This window comes from Myodes glareolus, chromosome 1 (assembly GCF_982192425.1).
Source record: "Myodes glareolus chromosome 1, mMyoGla1.1, whole genome shotgun sequence".
NCBI classification, from domain to species: domain Eukaryota; kingdom Metazoa; phylum Chordata; class Mammalia; order Rodentia; family Cricetidae; genus Myodes; species Myodes glareolus.
Genome location: NC_142026.1, coordinates 57,306,312 through 57,319,896, shown reverse-complemented (window position 1 = coordinate 57,319,896; position 13,585 = coordinate 57,306,312). Strand labels below are relative to the sequence as shown.

General features: G+C 51.4%; 1 protein-coding gene across 1 annotated transcript in view; it reads right to left on the bottom strand.

Annotated features, from left to right (window-relative positions):
• Ryr1 (ryanodine receptor 1) overlaps positions 1-13,585 on the bottom strand; it is a 121,311-nt gene that overhangs the window by 39,191 nt on the left and 68,535 nt on the right. The window contains exons 66-80 of the mRNA XM_087907114.1: positions 12,316-12,648; positions 11,928-12,168; positions 9,624-9,711; positions 9,399-9,491; positions 7,414-7,584; positions 6,065-6,124; positions 5,529-5,666; positions 5,071-5,183; positions 4,822-4,918; positions 4,323-4,429; positions 2,266-2,317; positions 2,063-2,134; positions 748-847; positions 372-451; positions 196-272 (exon numbers count right to left, since the gene is read on the bottom strand). Coding sequence (XP_087763240.1) covers positions 196-272; positions 372-451; positions 748-847; positions 2,063-2,134; positions 2,266-2,317; positions 4,323-4,429; positions 4,822-4,918; positions 5,071-5,183; positions 5,529-5,666; positions 6,065-6,124; positions 7,414-7,584; positions 9,399-9,491; positions 9,624-9,711; positions 11,928-12,168; positions 12,316-12,648 — 1,822 coding nt within the window. The remainder of the gene's footprint in view (positions 1-195; positions 273-371; positions 452-747; positions 848-2,062; positions 2,135-2,265; positions 2,318-4,322; positions 4,430-4,821; positions 4,919-5,070; positions 5,184-5,528; positions 5,667-6,064; positions 6,125-7,413; positions 7,585-9,398; positions 9,492-9,623; positions 9,712-11,927; positions 12,169-12,315; positions 12,649-13,585) is intronic.

The window sequence follows — 13,585 nt, the reverse complement described above, 5'->3', positions numbered from 1 at the left end:
AAGGTACAGCGCCAACCTGTAACTCATCCTGACAACTTGTGACATTCCGCCTTCAGCATTAACTCTAAAATTTGCACTCCTCTGTGCAGGTCGCTTTCCCTGGCCTGGGACACACTATAAGTAGAATAGGAATAGCCCAGGGCAGGAAGACACAGCCACCCAGTAGAGCAAGCTGGAAGGTAGACAGGGCCCCACCTGCATGTCTGCATCAGCGCCTGGATACTCTGGAAGAAGCCCACTTCCTTCTTGTCCTTCAGATAATCCAGCATTTTCTGTAGAGGAAGGAGGTAGGAGATGGGGGTGGGGGAGACCTGGGAGCCATTCAGGAACACCCACCCGCACCCGCTCACCTGCCCACCCACTCTAGTTACCTGCTGCACTTCAGCATTCCCCCCATTAAGGATGGAGATGCCCAGCTTCAGGGTGGAAGACACCATGGCGCCTGTCTCTCCTGGAGGCAGTGGAGATGAGGCAGAATAAAAAGCGGCCATCACAGGGACGTGAAGGGAGGAGATGGAGTGTGAGCACAGATGTGTGTGTGTGGGGGGTGACCAAAGGGCTGAAGGGAGATTGAAAGGCAGGCATGCAAAACGAATTTGCTTTGCGAGAGCTGGAGTGTGTATGCAGGTCGGAGGCACGCAGGGAGTCGGCAGGGTCAGCAGGGATGGGTACACTGAGGGCGATGTGGTGGGCGTGTGCTCATAGGGGAGAAGGGGGATGCCTGGGATGGGGGGAGGCAGACGGCACCTTTGCAGGCACTGATCATCTGCAACACCATCTCAGCAGCACCCCGGTTGTGCAGCCGTGACTGCTGGTACAGAAGCCTCTGCTTCTCCATCTCCTTCTCCTGGGGGAGCAGGTGTGAGTGGTCAGCAGCCTAGCCGGGGTCCCCAGGACCTCACCCTTCTCCCTGTCTGTCTCCCCAGTCACATCTGCCACTCTCTGATGGTGAGATCCCTCCATCCCCCAGAGTCTTATATCCTGTTTGTCTCCTGTACCTGGCTCTAGGGACCTCAGGCAGGTCAGTGCCTGGAGCCTGAGCCGTCTGTGAACATGCATGCGGAAAAGCCCCACACTCCTGTGCACCGCTCTCTAGGGCAAGCCTGGCATTCCTTCTGCAGTGGAAGTGTTGTCAGAGCCCATGGCTCAGTCACAAGTGCATCCGGGTCACAAAGCTGCTCCGACATCTTCAAACACCACTTAACGGGCATCACAGCCTCCCAATTACCCCCTGCTACATCTTGCTTCAGATCCAATTACAGATTTGGTTTTGATAAAGGTCTTACAGTATAGCCCTGTACTGGCCTGGAACTTTTGACCAATCTTCCTGCCTCAGTCTTCCAAGTGCTGATATTACAACCATAAATCACTATGCCCAGCTTATGAATTTCAGTTTTCAAATATATTTTTAAAAAGATATTTATTTTCTGTGTCGTGTGTATGTGTTTGTGTGTGCGTGCACACGCGCGCCTGAGGGTCTGTATATGTAATTATGCAGTACCCATAGAGACCAGAAGAGGGCATAAGATCCCTGGAACTGGGATTACAGTATTTTGTAAACCATCGTGTATGTTAGGAAGTGAACTCAGGGCCCTCCTGAAGAACTGCAAGCGCTCTTAACCACTGAGCCATCTTTCCAGCCCTAAATATCTTTCTTAAAGTTCATGGTGCCCCCAGGCAGGCCTCGAACTCATGATTCTCCTCATGTTCCTAAACGCTGGATTACAGGTGTTTGACACTGCTGCTGGCTCCTGTATTGTACCTTTACCCTGCTTAGCCACTGTCTTCTCTGAGATACTTCTGCCGTGATACTCTCCCACCAGGCTGGGCCAGACACTGTGTCTGGGCTGCTGTACCCACCCACGCCCTGAGTTGGCCCCACCCTCTATCCATGCCACCCTACACCACAGTGACTAGTTTGTATTATTCATGTTTGGTTCCTGTGTCCTTCACCCTTGAGGGCTAACTTTGTGGCTACCATGTACCCAGGGATAGCGCTCTGCTGAATGAATGGGAGTCAAGAATTCTCCACCCTTCCTTCGGGATCCCATATCCCACCTACCTCGAAGGATACTTCTGATCCCTCCTCTTCACCTTCTTCACCATTTTCCCCGTCCTCCTCCAGGTGGCAACTCTAGGGAGCAGCATTGGTTGATGGTGAGAGTGGGCCAAGTGAGTGTCCTGACCCCCACTTGTCCCTTCAGTGTGTGGGGGGGCACTGCGGCTGGGGAGAAGGCAACACTGCAGAGTAGAGGCAGGACTCACCTTGGCCATGATGTCAGCATACGCCATGTACAAGTAATCCTCGTCCAGTTTGCTGAGGAAGGAGGGAGGGAGACCAAATGGTGACACCTCCCAACTTTTTTCTTTTCTTTCTTTCTTTCTTTCTTTCTTTCTTTCTTTCTTTTCTTTTTTTTTTTTTTTTCCAAGACAGGGTTTTGCTGTAGTGTTTTTTAGAGCCTGTCCTGGAACTAAGTCTTGTAGATCAGGCTGGCCTTAAACTCAATATGTAGTTGTTGTTAAAATGACCTGAGCTTCTCACCATGAGCTCCCGCACCTCCTGAGTCCTGGGATCCTGGGTGTGCAAGCCCACGCCTGGCTGTTGTGGTGCTGGGGATTAATCTCCCAGCTTAGCGACATCCCCTGGCCTTCAACTCTTTTATCTTATCTGGGATTACACATAGGTAGTGCTGTGCTCAGCTTGAGGCTGCCCATTTTATTTTATTTTATTTTAAAGATTTATTTATTATGTATACAGTGTTCTGTCTGCATGTATTCCTGCAGGCCAGAAGAGGGCACCAGATCTCATTACAGATGTTTGTGAGCCACCATGTGGTTGCTGGGAATTGAACTCAGGACCTCTGGAAGAGCAGGCAATGCTCTTAACCTCTGAGCCATCTCTCCAGTCCCTATGTGTGAATTTTTTGAAACAGGATTTCTCTGTGTATCCTTGGCTGTACTGGAACTCTCTCTCTGCAGACCAGGCTGGCCTCCAACTCATGGAGACCCACTGGCCTCTGCCTCCCGAGTTCTGGGACTAAAGGTGTGTACCACCATGCCAGGCTTAATTTTTAAATTTTTAGAATTTATTCTTATGTGTGTGTGCCTTATCTGCATGCATACCATGTGCATGCTGTGTCTTCAGAGGCCAGAAGAGGGAGCTAGATCCCCCACTCTGGAGTTAACAGATGGTGGCCAGCAGTGCTGCAGACAATGACACTGAACTGGGCTCCCCTGCAGGAGTAGCAGGAGCCCTCGACTGCTGAGCCATCCCTCCAGCCCTTGGCTATTATCACCAGAAGCATCCTCATTATTGTCAATTACTAAGATTGTCATTAACCCACATTGAAGTCTTCAAATGAGTTAGAAAATATCCCCACTTCTATTGAGTAGAAAATTTTCATATATATTGATTTTCCCCCACAAAGTTTGAACTTTGTCAGAAAAATGTTTTCATTTCTGTTGTTTTTTTTTGCTCCATCTCTCAGGGCCGAACCCAGGGCCTTGTGTATGCCACACAAGCATGTTGAGCTACATCAGATGTTGTTTGAGTAAGACATCTTTTTGTTGTTGTTGTTTTGTTTTGTTTTTCAAGACAGGGTTTTTCTGTGTAGTCCTGGAACTCACTTTGTAGACCAGGCTGGCTTTGAACTCATTGAGTTTCACCTGCCTCTACCTCCCAAGTGCTGGGATTAAAGGTGTGCAACCACCACTGCCTGGCAAGACATTTTCTTTTTTTTTTCTTTTTTTTTAAATATTTATTTATTTATTTATTATGTATACAATATTCTGTCTACATGTGTGCCTATAGGCCAGAAGATGGCACCAGACCTCACTACAGATGGTAGTTAGCCACCATGTGGTTGCTGGGAATTGAACTCAGGACCTTTGGAAGAGCAGGCAATGCTCTTAACCGCTGAGCCATCTCTCCAGCCCCCAAGACATTTTCTTCTAACAAACCCAGGTAGTATCTTCTGTGAGTCTCTCAGACTAGATGCTCTTGTGAAGTGTTCAGCCCCCGCAACAGTATACAGTAGCTGTTTACTGTATACAATGTGACGCTAAAAGGGCAATGATTAGGGGCCAGTAAGATGGTTCAGAAGGTAGAGGAGCTTGCTGCCAAGGAAGGTTAAGTTTCATTACCTGGACCCACACATGGCGGAAGGAAAGAACGGAATCCGCATGAGCACTGTGCACATATATGCACACACAATGAATAAATCAATATAATTTTTTAAAATGAGGGTCAGCTATTTTCTTCTTTTTCTTTTCTTTTCCCTAAGGACCTGTAGGCTGTTTCGGGGGCAGGGAAGAACCCTCACCTCTTTTCCGTCAGAGCAGTGCGGCTGAAATGCAGAACCAGCTGGTGGAGGGGGTCTGGTTTCTTCTCTTCCTCCTCTTCCTCCTCTTCCTCCTGCTCCCCAGCTTTCTGGAGGGATGGGATGAGGGCTGGAGGATGGTGCTTTTGGGGTCCCCTTTAGTCTCCCCTCATAACCTTGCTGGACTAGAATGTTCTCTTTTCCAAAATCAAGCCCAAGGGGTCCATTTCTTTTCTTTTTAATTTTTCTTTTATTTTATGTGTATTGGCGTTTTGCCTGCATGTATGTCTGTGTGAGGGTGTCAGATCCCCTGGAACTGGAGTTACAGACAGGTGCGTACTGCCATGTGGGTGCTGGGAATTGAACCTGGATCCTCTGGAAGAACAGCCAGTGCTCTTAACTACTGACCCATCTCTCCAGCCCCCAGGGGTCCCATTTCTATATGAGGATCCCCTAGCCCCACCCAGCCCTGCTCCACATTCCCAGGCAGTCCCCGGCTCACTGATAGATCATCTATCATGCGGTCCTCGAAACTGTGGTCTTCAGTCAGGATCCAGGAGGCCTTGTAGCTCTCCAGGAACATGTTACATGCTCGGTGCCTGCAAAGGCAACGATCTCTAGGCCACTGTGTCTCCTCTAGTCCCCTCGTACCTGCCACCCTCAACCCTAAGACTAAACCCTATCCTCCCGACTCCCAATTTGCTTTTCTTCCTCCAAGTTCCTGGCGCTCTCCTCCTCCCTGAGGCCTTACGTGGGCAGGTTGTACAGAGGCGTCATCCGGAAACAGGCTACCACTGCCCTCCGGCGCTGCTTGGACAAGAGTTTATGCCACACCGCCTTCTTGGACTTGTAAGGATGCTCCGTCTGGATAGTGGAACGTTATGTCATGTCCTCAGATGCTGGTACTGGCCCGAGTCCCACCCAACTCTTGAGTGGAGCTGCCCATGTGTGTGTAAGTCTACACACAGAGCGGAACAGGGTTAAAGGAACACACGGGCTCTTCCGCCAACAGACCCAAGGCATCTTGGGGAGAGCTCACTCTCGCCCCTGTGCTTTGGCACACTAGTCCCTAGATGCAATATGCTCTTTTCGCAGATTCACACACTGCTCCTTACACGCAAGGCTCCATCCCTAGTCCCACCCATCACTAGCAGGCCCAGCCCTCAGACCCAAGTCCAGGCTCTGCCCACAGTCACAGAAGGCACCCACCTGGTCCAGGTGGTAGAGCACAGCAGACACCTCCTGGACTCTGCGCACAATTTTCTCGGGGTCATCGGCATCTTCTTCGCGACCTGGGACGCCGCGGTACAGTGCCATCTGCCAGCGAAGAGATGGGGAGCCTTCGACCTAAGGGGAATAAGGACGCCTGTGTGAAGGCACCTACCTGGCCCCTTCCTACCACCAAGCTTAGGTGTGTGCATGAGAACCAAGGTCCCTTCTTCAGAATTGACAAGATGGATTAATGGGTCAGGGCCCTTGTTTCCAAGCCTGAAGATCTGAGTTCAATCCCTGGCACCCACGTGGTAGAAGGAGAGAATTAGTTCCTGCAAGTTGTTTTCTGACTTCTACAGGCTTGCCAACACTAAATACATAATTTTAATTCAAAAATAAATTTTAAAAAAGTCACTCATTCCATGCCTGGTGCTTCATACACACACACACACACACACACACACACACACACGCACGCACGCACGCACGCACGCATGCACGCACGCACGCACACACGTGCACAAACCACTTACCTTTCCCTGAAGGTTGAGGTTGTTTTGAAGGAATTCACGCACCTCCTCGTCTGTGTCTTTCTGAGAAGACAAGGCCCACTGGGTCACTCTGGAGGCCTCCCCTCCCCCATGACCATAGCCCTCCCCCTCCTACACCTGACACCCAGGGCTTGATGGGTATAAAGAACATAACTGTGGGCTGTGGGCGGGCAGGCGTCTAGAGAGAGTCACAGGCTCACCTTGAAGGGACAGAGGGATTAGTGAACCTTGGGGTGGGGGGTGGCAGGGGACACCGTCAAAACTCAAATAGTCCAAAGAGGGACTTTTCAGGAGCTGAGTAGGATGGGGAGTTTGGGGGACCAGGGGAGGTAATGGGGAGTCTATGAGGGTAACTGGCTAGGTCAGCAGAGGTTGCAGGAAGTTGGGAAGGTCGATTAAATGTCTGGCTACACAGGGCCAAAAGAAAAGTTAGATGGGTGAAGAGGGACCTCAAGGCTCCAAGTGAGGGTCGTGGGGGCTCTGAAGGACTCGACGGTGTCCTAAGGGCACTTGTCCTCAGGGGGTAAGGTTGGGGAGTGGCCTCTGGAGTCCCAGGGAAGGGGTCGTTGCAATGTAACAGATCAAGTACCCTCCGGGCCTTAGCAGGGTTAGAAGCTGTCCAGTGCTTAGAGGGGTTTTGGGGCAAAATCTTGGAGGGCTTCTTAGGGATACTGAGGCTAAAAAGAGGTACCATCTCGCCATTCTATATATGGGAGAAGTGGGTCCTGTGGAGGTTTTGGGGTCCCAGCTGGATTAAGAAGTTCTATGGTTTGGATTAGTTGATCCTTAGAACCTTTCGGGACCTCAGAGTTTGGGAGTGATAGTTGTGGGGAGGGGGACATTAGGATTCTGGGAGGCAGATCTTTGAACCATAAAGGTTCACTTGGTGTCTGAAGACAAAAGGAGGTGAGCCAGAGGGTTCCAGAGGGACCCAGACCTTCAGCCATGAGGGTACATGGGGCGTTCAGTTATAGAGTCTCAGGAGATTGGGGGGGGGTCTTGATGAAGAGTTCAGAGACTCCAGGTGTCTTGGGGGATCATCAGGGTCTCAGTAGTTATAACACAGCTGTTGGGGAGAGGCTGTTGGGGAGTCCTAAGGTTCTCTGGTTGCATTTGAGGGTTAAAATGTGTCCAAATCCTTAGGTTTCTCGGGTGAAGTCCTCAGCATCCTGGAGCAAGGCTCAGAGCATCCTAGAGGGTTTGGTAAGCGTTCAGGGTCCTGCAGGGCTTTGGGGGATCCTATGGTAGGATTCTGAGAGGCTCCCTTAGATTCTAGGCGTTCACTGGGGTCCTAGGGGCAGGGTGGGGTACTAGGAGGGGTGGACAAGCACCAGGGCATAGCGGGCCTTGGCCAGCACAATGAGGTCCTGGTCGGTGGGAGCACACATGTTTAGTCCGATTGGCAGCATCTTCTTGAGCGTGGCTACGATCAGCGATGTCTGCACGGAGTACCGGTCCCCCCGGCGCTTCTTCTTGGTGCGTTCCTGGTCCGAGCCACCTGACTGTGGGGACACAGGGCTCAGCGCTTGTTCAAGTCCCCACCCCACTGCCCCAGCCCCAACCTACAGCCATTTTACACAATCCAGCTCCTAACCTGTCTGGCAAGCAACCCTCCCTAACATCAGAGTACATGTCTATTTCCACTCTTTCCACCCCGATCTTACTCACCGTGGGCCACAGTCCTGACCATAACCTCCCCACCCCATCCAGAGTCTGCACCCCCCACGTCTCACTAGATCCCTTCTATGTCCCTGCAAATTTCCCAGCTTTAGTGATCCTCTCTCGGAAAATTCCTGAGTCCTGTGCTATCTACCAGGCTCCAGCCCACTCTTCACACCCCCAAACCATGTTTTCAAGAACAAAACGAAGATATGGGCCCACAAAGGGCACCAAGAGACAAGATAAACTGGAAGAAAGAGGAAGACACCAAAAGACTGAGGGAGACGAGGACACAGGGAGACAGACGATGGAAGAGAGATCTAGAAAGATCTGGAAGTCAAAACACGGAACACAGAGTCCCACAGCCATGTCCTGGAGTCTTAGGTGCAGACCCCTCCCTGGCCAGACCACTCCCGTCATGCCGACAAGAAATCCCGGGGCAAACTGCGGCCAGAGCCCCGTCCATGGCGATGCCGAGCATGGTTCAAGTGCCAGACACTGCCCAAGTCCTCACATGCAGCGTTTCTGAGTCTTTAAGAGGCCTGGGCCTGGGCCCATTGGCTGGGTGCCATCAGAGGCTCAAAAAGATGACATTTGGCAAGAGTCACACAGCTCACTACCATCAGTGGGTTCTATCCATGTCCATTGGATTCCAGAGCCCCACACATAAACCTGTGCGCAGCCAGGGCTGCCCCCAACCATGCATGGGTCACACTCCATCCCCCGGAACTCAGCCCACAATGCATGTTGATTTTTTTTTTTTTTGGTAATAAAACCAAAAAAGAAAAAAGAAAAGAAGAAAAGGAAATCCACTGAAAACCAGGAAAGAAATAATTCAACAACTCATCAAAACTTGTCAAAGCCGAGGGTGGGGGAAGGAGTGGGTGGTGGGGGAGGAAGAAGACAAAGATGGAGGATGGGGGCCAGGAGCTAAGGACGAAGGGTGGGGACAGGGACGGTGGGGGGAGGGTTGAGAGGGTGGGGCTCTGGGTGGGGAAGGGTATTAGCCAAAGGTAAAGCCATGCAGAAGTTCCAGATGTGGCGCTGACCTGTACGTCTCCCGCCTGCTTCAACAGGTTGCAGACAGAGACAAGAAGGGTTACCCCAGCCGGACAGAGCCCCCCAGACCCAACTCCAAGTTAGCCAAACCCTGGCTCCTCTGCCCCACCCACCCAGCCTTTAGTTGAGCATTTCTAGACCTGGACTTAGGGGGTGCTGTTTTTTTAAGACTCCTAAAGAGGGCAGTTGTGAAAAGAGAGAAGAAAGGGAGGATATAAAGTGATGGGGAGAGAAGGAAAAAATGGGAGATAAGAAAAACAGAAAGTAATGGGGTGGGGGAGAGGAGGAGGAGGAAGTGAGGAAATAAGAGGGAGTCGGGTAAGAAAATGGGGAAGGGAAGGAAGAGGGGAGGGGAGGCTATAGGGAGGTAGAGGAAGATGAGGAAGGGAAGAAGTCAGGAAGATGGGGAGATGGGGGGAAATGGAGGGAAATAGGAAAAGCAAGGAGGGAAGAGACCTGAGGAGGGACATGGGGAAGAAGGGTGTCCTGAGAGCTAAAGGGAGTATGACCAGAACAGGAGATTACTGGTTTAGGAGGGGCCAAAGAGGTAGTCCTGGGGTGCCCCATCCCCACATCTGCAGTTTGGCTAAGCACTCACCTTGGCCATTTTGCTCTTATTGTCGGCCGTCAGAAAGGACATGTTGTTGATCTCATTCTGGACCACAAAGTTCTGTTCTTCACGCTTAAAGTTCTGGTGGGGGAAGCAGTGTGGAGCTCAGGCCCAGAGACTGGGAGGCGGCACCCACTTCGGGACTCAGGAAAAGGAGAGTGGTGGGGACAGGGACTTGTGTGGGTGGGGATTCACACAGGGAGAGGCACTCACATGAGACTTGGACCAGTAGATGAAGATTTCACCCACCATCCTGAACAGCTCCTCTGCGTTGGGATTGGGCTCTGTCAGCCAATGTGCCCTGGGGTCCAGGAAGGAACAGGTAAGGTGTGCAGGTATCCCCAGGGGAGAGAGTCACCCAGAGAGACTCAGAGGACCTCATGGAAACCAAGAGATGTTCAGTGTGTGTGTGTGTGTGTGGGGGGGTGTTTTAAGGGAATCTGGTCAATTCAATGAAAAATTAAAATTTCAGCCTTTTTTAAAAAAAAAATCAGTTTAGCCCAGGAGGACTTGGAACTCACAGCAATTCTCCTGCCTCAGCTACTTGAGGCATACCCAGTATAGAATTTCTATTTAACTTTCTAACCACTATGAACTGAAGATGACTGGTGCTGTGGATAAGGGGATAAAAGTGTCTTCTGCTGTTTTTTTTTTTTAAAGGCAAGTCATATATTATTGTGTGTATAGTGAAAAAGCTCTATGTCCAGCATTGGGGGAAGGATAAAGTGGCCTTGTAGAGACGGGCACGGCAGCACACCCGTACCCCCAGCTCCAGGAGGCTGAGCCGTCAGTCTGAGGCCAGCCCGGGGTAAGTGGCATGTTCCAAGCCAGACTGGACAACAGGGAGAGAACCTGCTGCAAGCAAAACAAAAGGAAGAAGCTTGGTGCACCGGTGCTGTGCAGCCGGCACCGCTGGCTGGGCTGTGTGGCAGCTGTCACAATTCCCTTAGTCAGTAGATCTGTATTCTGCTCAGTACCCTCTCTTCCCTACGTTAACCAGAAGTTCATCCCAATAGTCCAATTCTCTTCTATGCCTAAAGATAAAAAACGTGGCAGAGGTAGAGGAGAGTAGGGTCAGATGGTCTGGTAAAGCCCTTTGCTGTGATCCGAAGAAGACGGTGTCAGCAGAGTGTTCTGGGCTAAGTGCCTGTCCTCCTCCCTTTCTGCTTAGACAAAAAGGAAAACAAAAACAACAACAATAAAACCCCCCACAACAAATAGAACCAAGCTGGGAGAAGAGGGGATTTCTATTAGATAAAATTTTGTGTCTGGAAGGTTTCCAGGTCCAGGATGAGTCAACGGATATGAGCATAATTTTGCTCACAAATATTATGGCTGAACTTGGAAGGCTGAGGCAGGACATTACTGTGAGTTTACCAGTCTAGAGTGTTCTCATTCTAACTACAGAGTGAGACTCGATCTCAAAAACAAACAACAACAAGACAGCAGCAACAACAAAGAATGCACGGCTGATTTGGTAGTGATGGATCGCAGTCCAAGGCACTCCAAATCCGCAATGACACTTGCACAGAATGCGCACCACTACTTCCCACTTCTGCCCCCTGGCAGACATAGCTAATCAATCATAGAGCCCAAGGCAACCTTACAGTCTTTTTCAATCCAGAGGGATTTTGGAGTTCAAGCTATGTAGCTAGTGCTTTTGATTTTAGAAAGATATTAGTTAGTGTGCATCTTTTCTTTTTAAAAATTTATTTATTTATTTTATTTATTTATATATATGAGGTTCTATCTGTATGGACGCCTGTGTGCCAGAAGAGGGCATCAAATCCCACTACTGTATCCCAACCATATGGTTATTGGGAATTGAACTCAGGACCTCTGGAAGAGCAGCCAGTGCTCTTAACTGCTGAGCCACCTCTCCAGCCCCGTGCATCTTTTTCTTAAAGACCTATGTTCTTGGGGGACTATTAGGCTAACCAGATGCCATTTGGCTCCCTTTTTCTCTCTGTGGAGGAAAGCCTGACCATTGGGCTTCACTACAAAAGCTAGGTACTTAGTTCTTCACACAGGTAGACACAGCGCTGGAGGTGGGGTGTAATAAGTCTTCCTGTAGTACATGCTGCAACCTTCATGGGGTAAAGGAGCAGGGGAGACAAGCCTGGGAAGGTTGAAAGAGTGTGTGTGTGTGCAGGCACTTGCCACCGTGCACAAGGAAGTCAGGGGACAACCTCAAGTGTTGGTCCTTGCTACCATGTTTGTGACACAGTCTCTTTGTTATCTCCACGGCAGGCTCCAGGCTAGGTGGGCTCCAGGTTTCCAGACATTGTCCCATCTCCACCTCCCATCTCACCACAGGAGCACAGGGATAGCAGATGTAAACTGCTGCGTCCGCTTTACACGGGTTCTGGGGTTCAAACTCAGGACCTACCACTTCACCCACTCAGCCATCTCTCCAGCTCAGAGGGATTAAGGAGGGAGAAAGGGCTAGACAGGGCTGAGTGAGGTTGGAAGAGCCCACAGTTGAGGATGCCTGAGTCCAGCCAGGGCTTTGCTGACCTGTTGTTGTCTACGTAGCGGATGAGCAGCGGGTAGAGGGCATACAGGTCCCGGCAGAGCACGGAGAACTCGTCCCGCACCAGGAGCTCGCCTTCCTCAGCTTCTGCCTTGGCCTCCAGGCGCAGCTGCTCCTCCTCAGCCACCACCTTCCCTGCACGCTTGCGCAGTCGCCCAATGGTGGGGATGAAGTGGGAGCGCAGGAGCTCAGGCCTGGCGCGACTCACAATGGGCTGGGCGAACACTGCAGGAGAGTGGGTGTCTTTCACACCTGATCGCTGGCCTCCAACATAGTCCCTGACCCTCATTCCCAGCCCATCTCCTCCCAGAGACCCCTATTCCAGGGGCCCCAACACACTGCTTCCCCGGAGACACTGCCCTGCGGACGCACCAGCCAGCCGCTTCATCCACGAGGCCTCGTCGATGCCCAGGTTGTTGACGATAATGCGAAGGATGTTCCCCAGTAGGGAATTGAGGTGGTCGGAGGTGACGGCTGTGCAGGGTGGTGGAGCCCCTGCAGGCAGGGCTGGTGGGGGCGCCTCGGGTCCTCGCTCCCACCAGCGGGGCAGGTAGCTGCACAGCATCGGCAGTGTAATCTCGATCACGTGTGGCATCTCCGTGTAGCGCGCCCCGGACTCGGCCAGCCCCCCGATTTCTGCCATGAGCCGCTCTAGCACAGGGATGTCGGGACACATCTCCTCCACACTGTTGGGGAGCCCCAGGACTGGGGTGCAGGGGCAGGTTAGGGTATGCCAACTGTCACTGCTCTACAACCGGCTCTGCAGCCCACCTGACACCAATGAATCACCCTGTACCTAGAAGAGTCCCCAACGCCCCGTCCCTCCTATCTCACCTGCCAAGCCAGGTTCCTTTCACAACCCTCCCACTGAAACCCAGTGGCCCCCAAGTACTTTATGCCCCAAATCTGATTCACCCCTAAAGTCACACTCATATGCAAAATTTGACCCCAATCCAAAAATGCACTCCTGACATGGAACTTGTCTCACTATGTAGACCAGGCTGGCCTTGAACTCACTAAGTAGACCAGGCTGGCCTTGAACTCACAGAGGTCCACCTGCCTCTGCCTCCTGAGTGCTGCAAGTAAGGGCACGTGCCACCATTCCTGAAATGACACGGTACTTCCTCACTGAACTTATGAAGTAAGAATCCCAATTGTTTTATCCAGACGTGGTCTCAGGCAGACCTTGAACCCTAAAAGCACTTTCCTATCCTGATGCCCCCCGCCTTTCTGAGAAAAAATACAGTGAAGTAGCCCAAGCTGGCCTGAAACTCAGCATCTCCCACCTCAGCCTGCAGAGAGGAGGGGCTTGTGCTGTCACAGCCAGCTTGAGCCAGTTCCCTGTTTCTGAACTCTATACTCCAATTTTGTCCATCACTTGCTGTTCCCTTCCACGGGCTGGAAATGGATATTTGGGGGTGGAGTGAGGGAAATGCTGGCCTCAATTTTCACTAAGGAGTGAAGATGACCTTGAACTTCTGACCCTCCTGCACCGTCCCTTCCAGGGGCTAGGGATACAAGCTCGTGCCACCACAGCTGGCTGGATTTGGGGAGCACAGCATGAACAAAGGATATTTTCTGAGACCCACACCTGGCTCTAACTCCGGGGCTGTGAAGACAGGACGTTTGCTTGCGGCTTGTC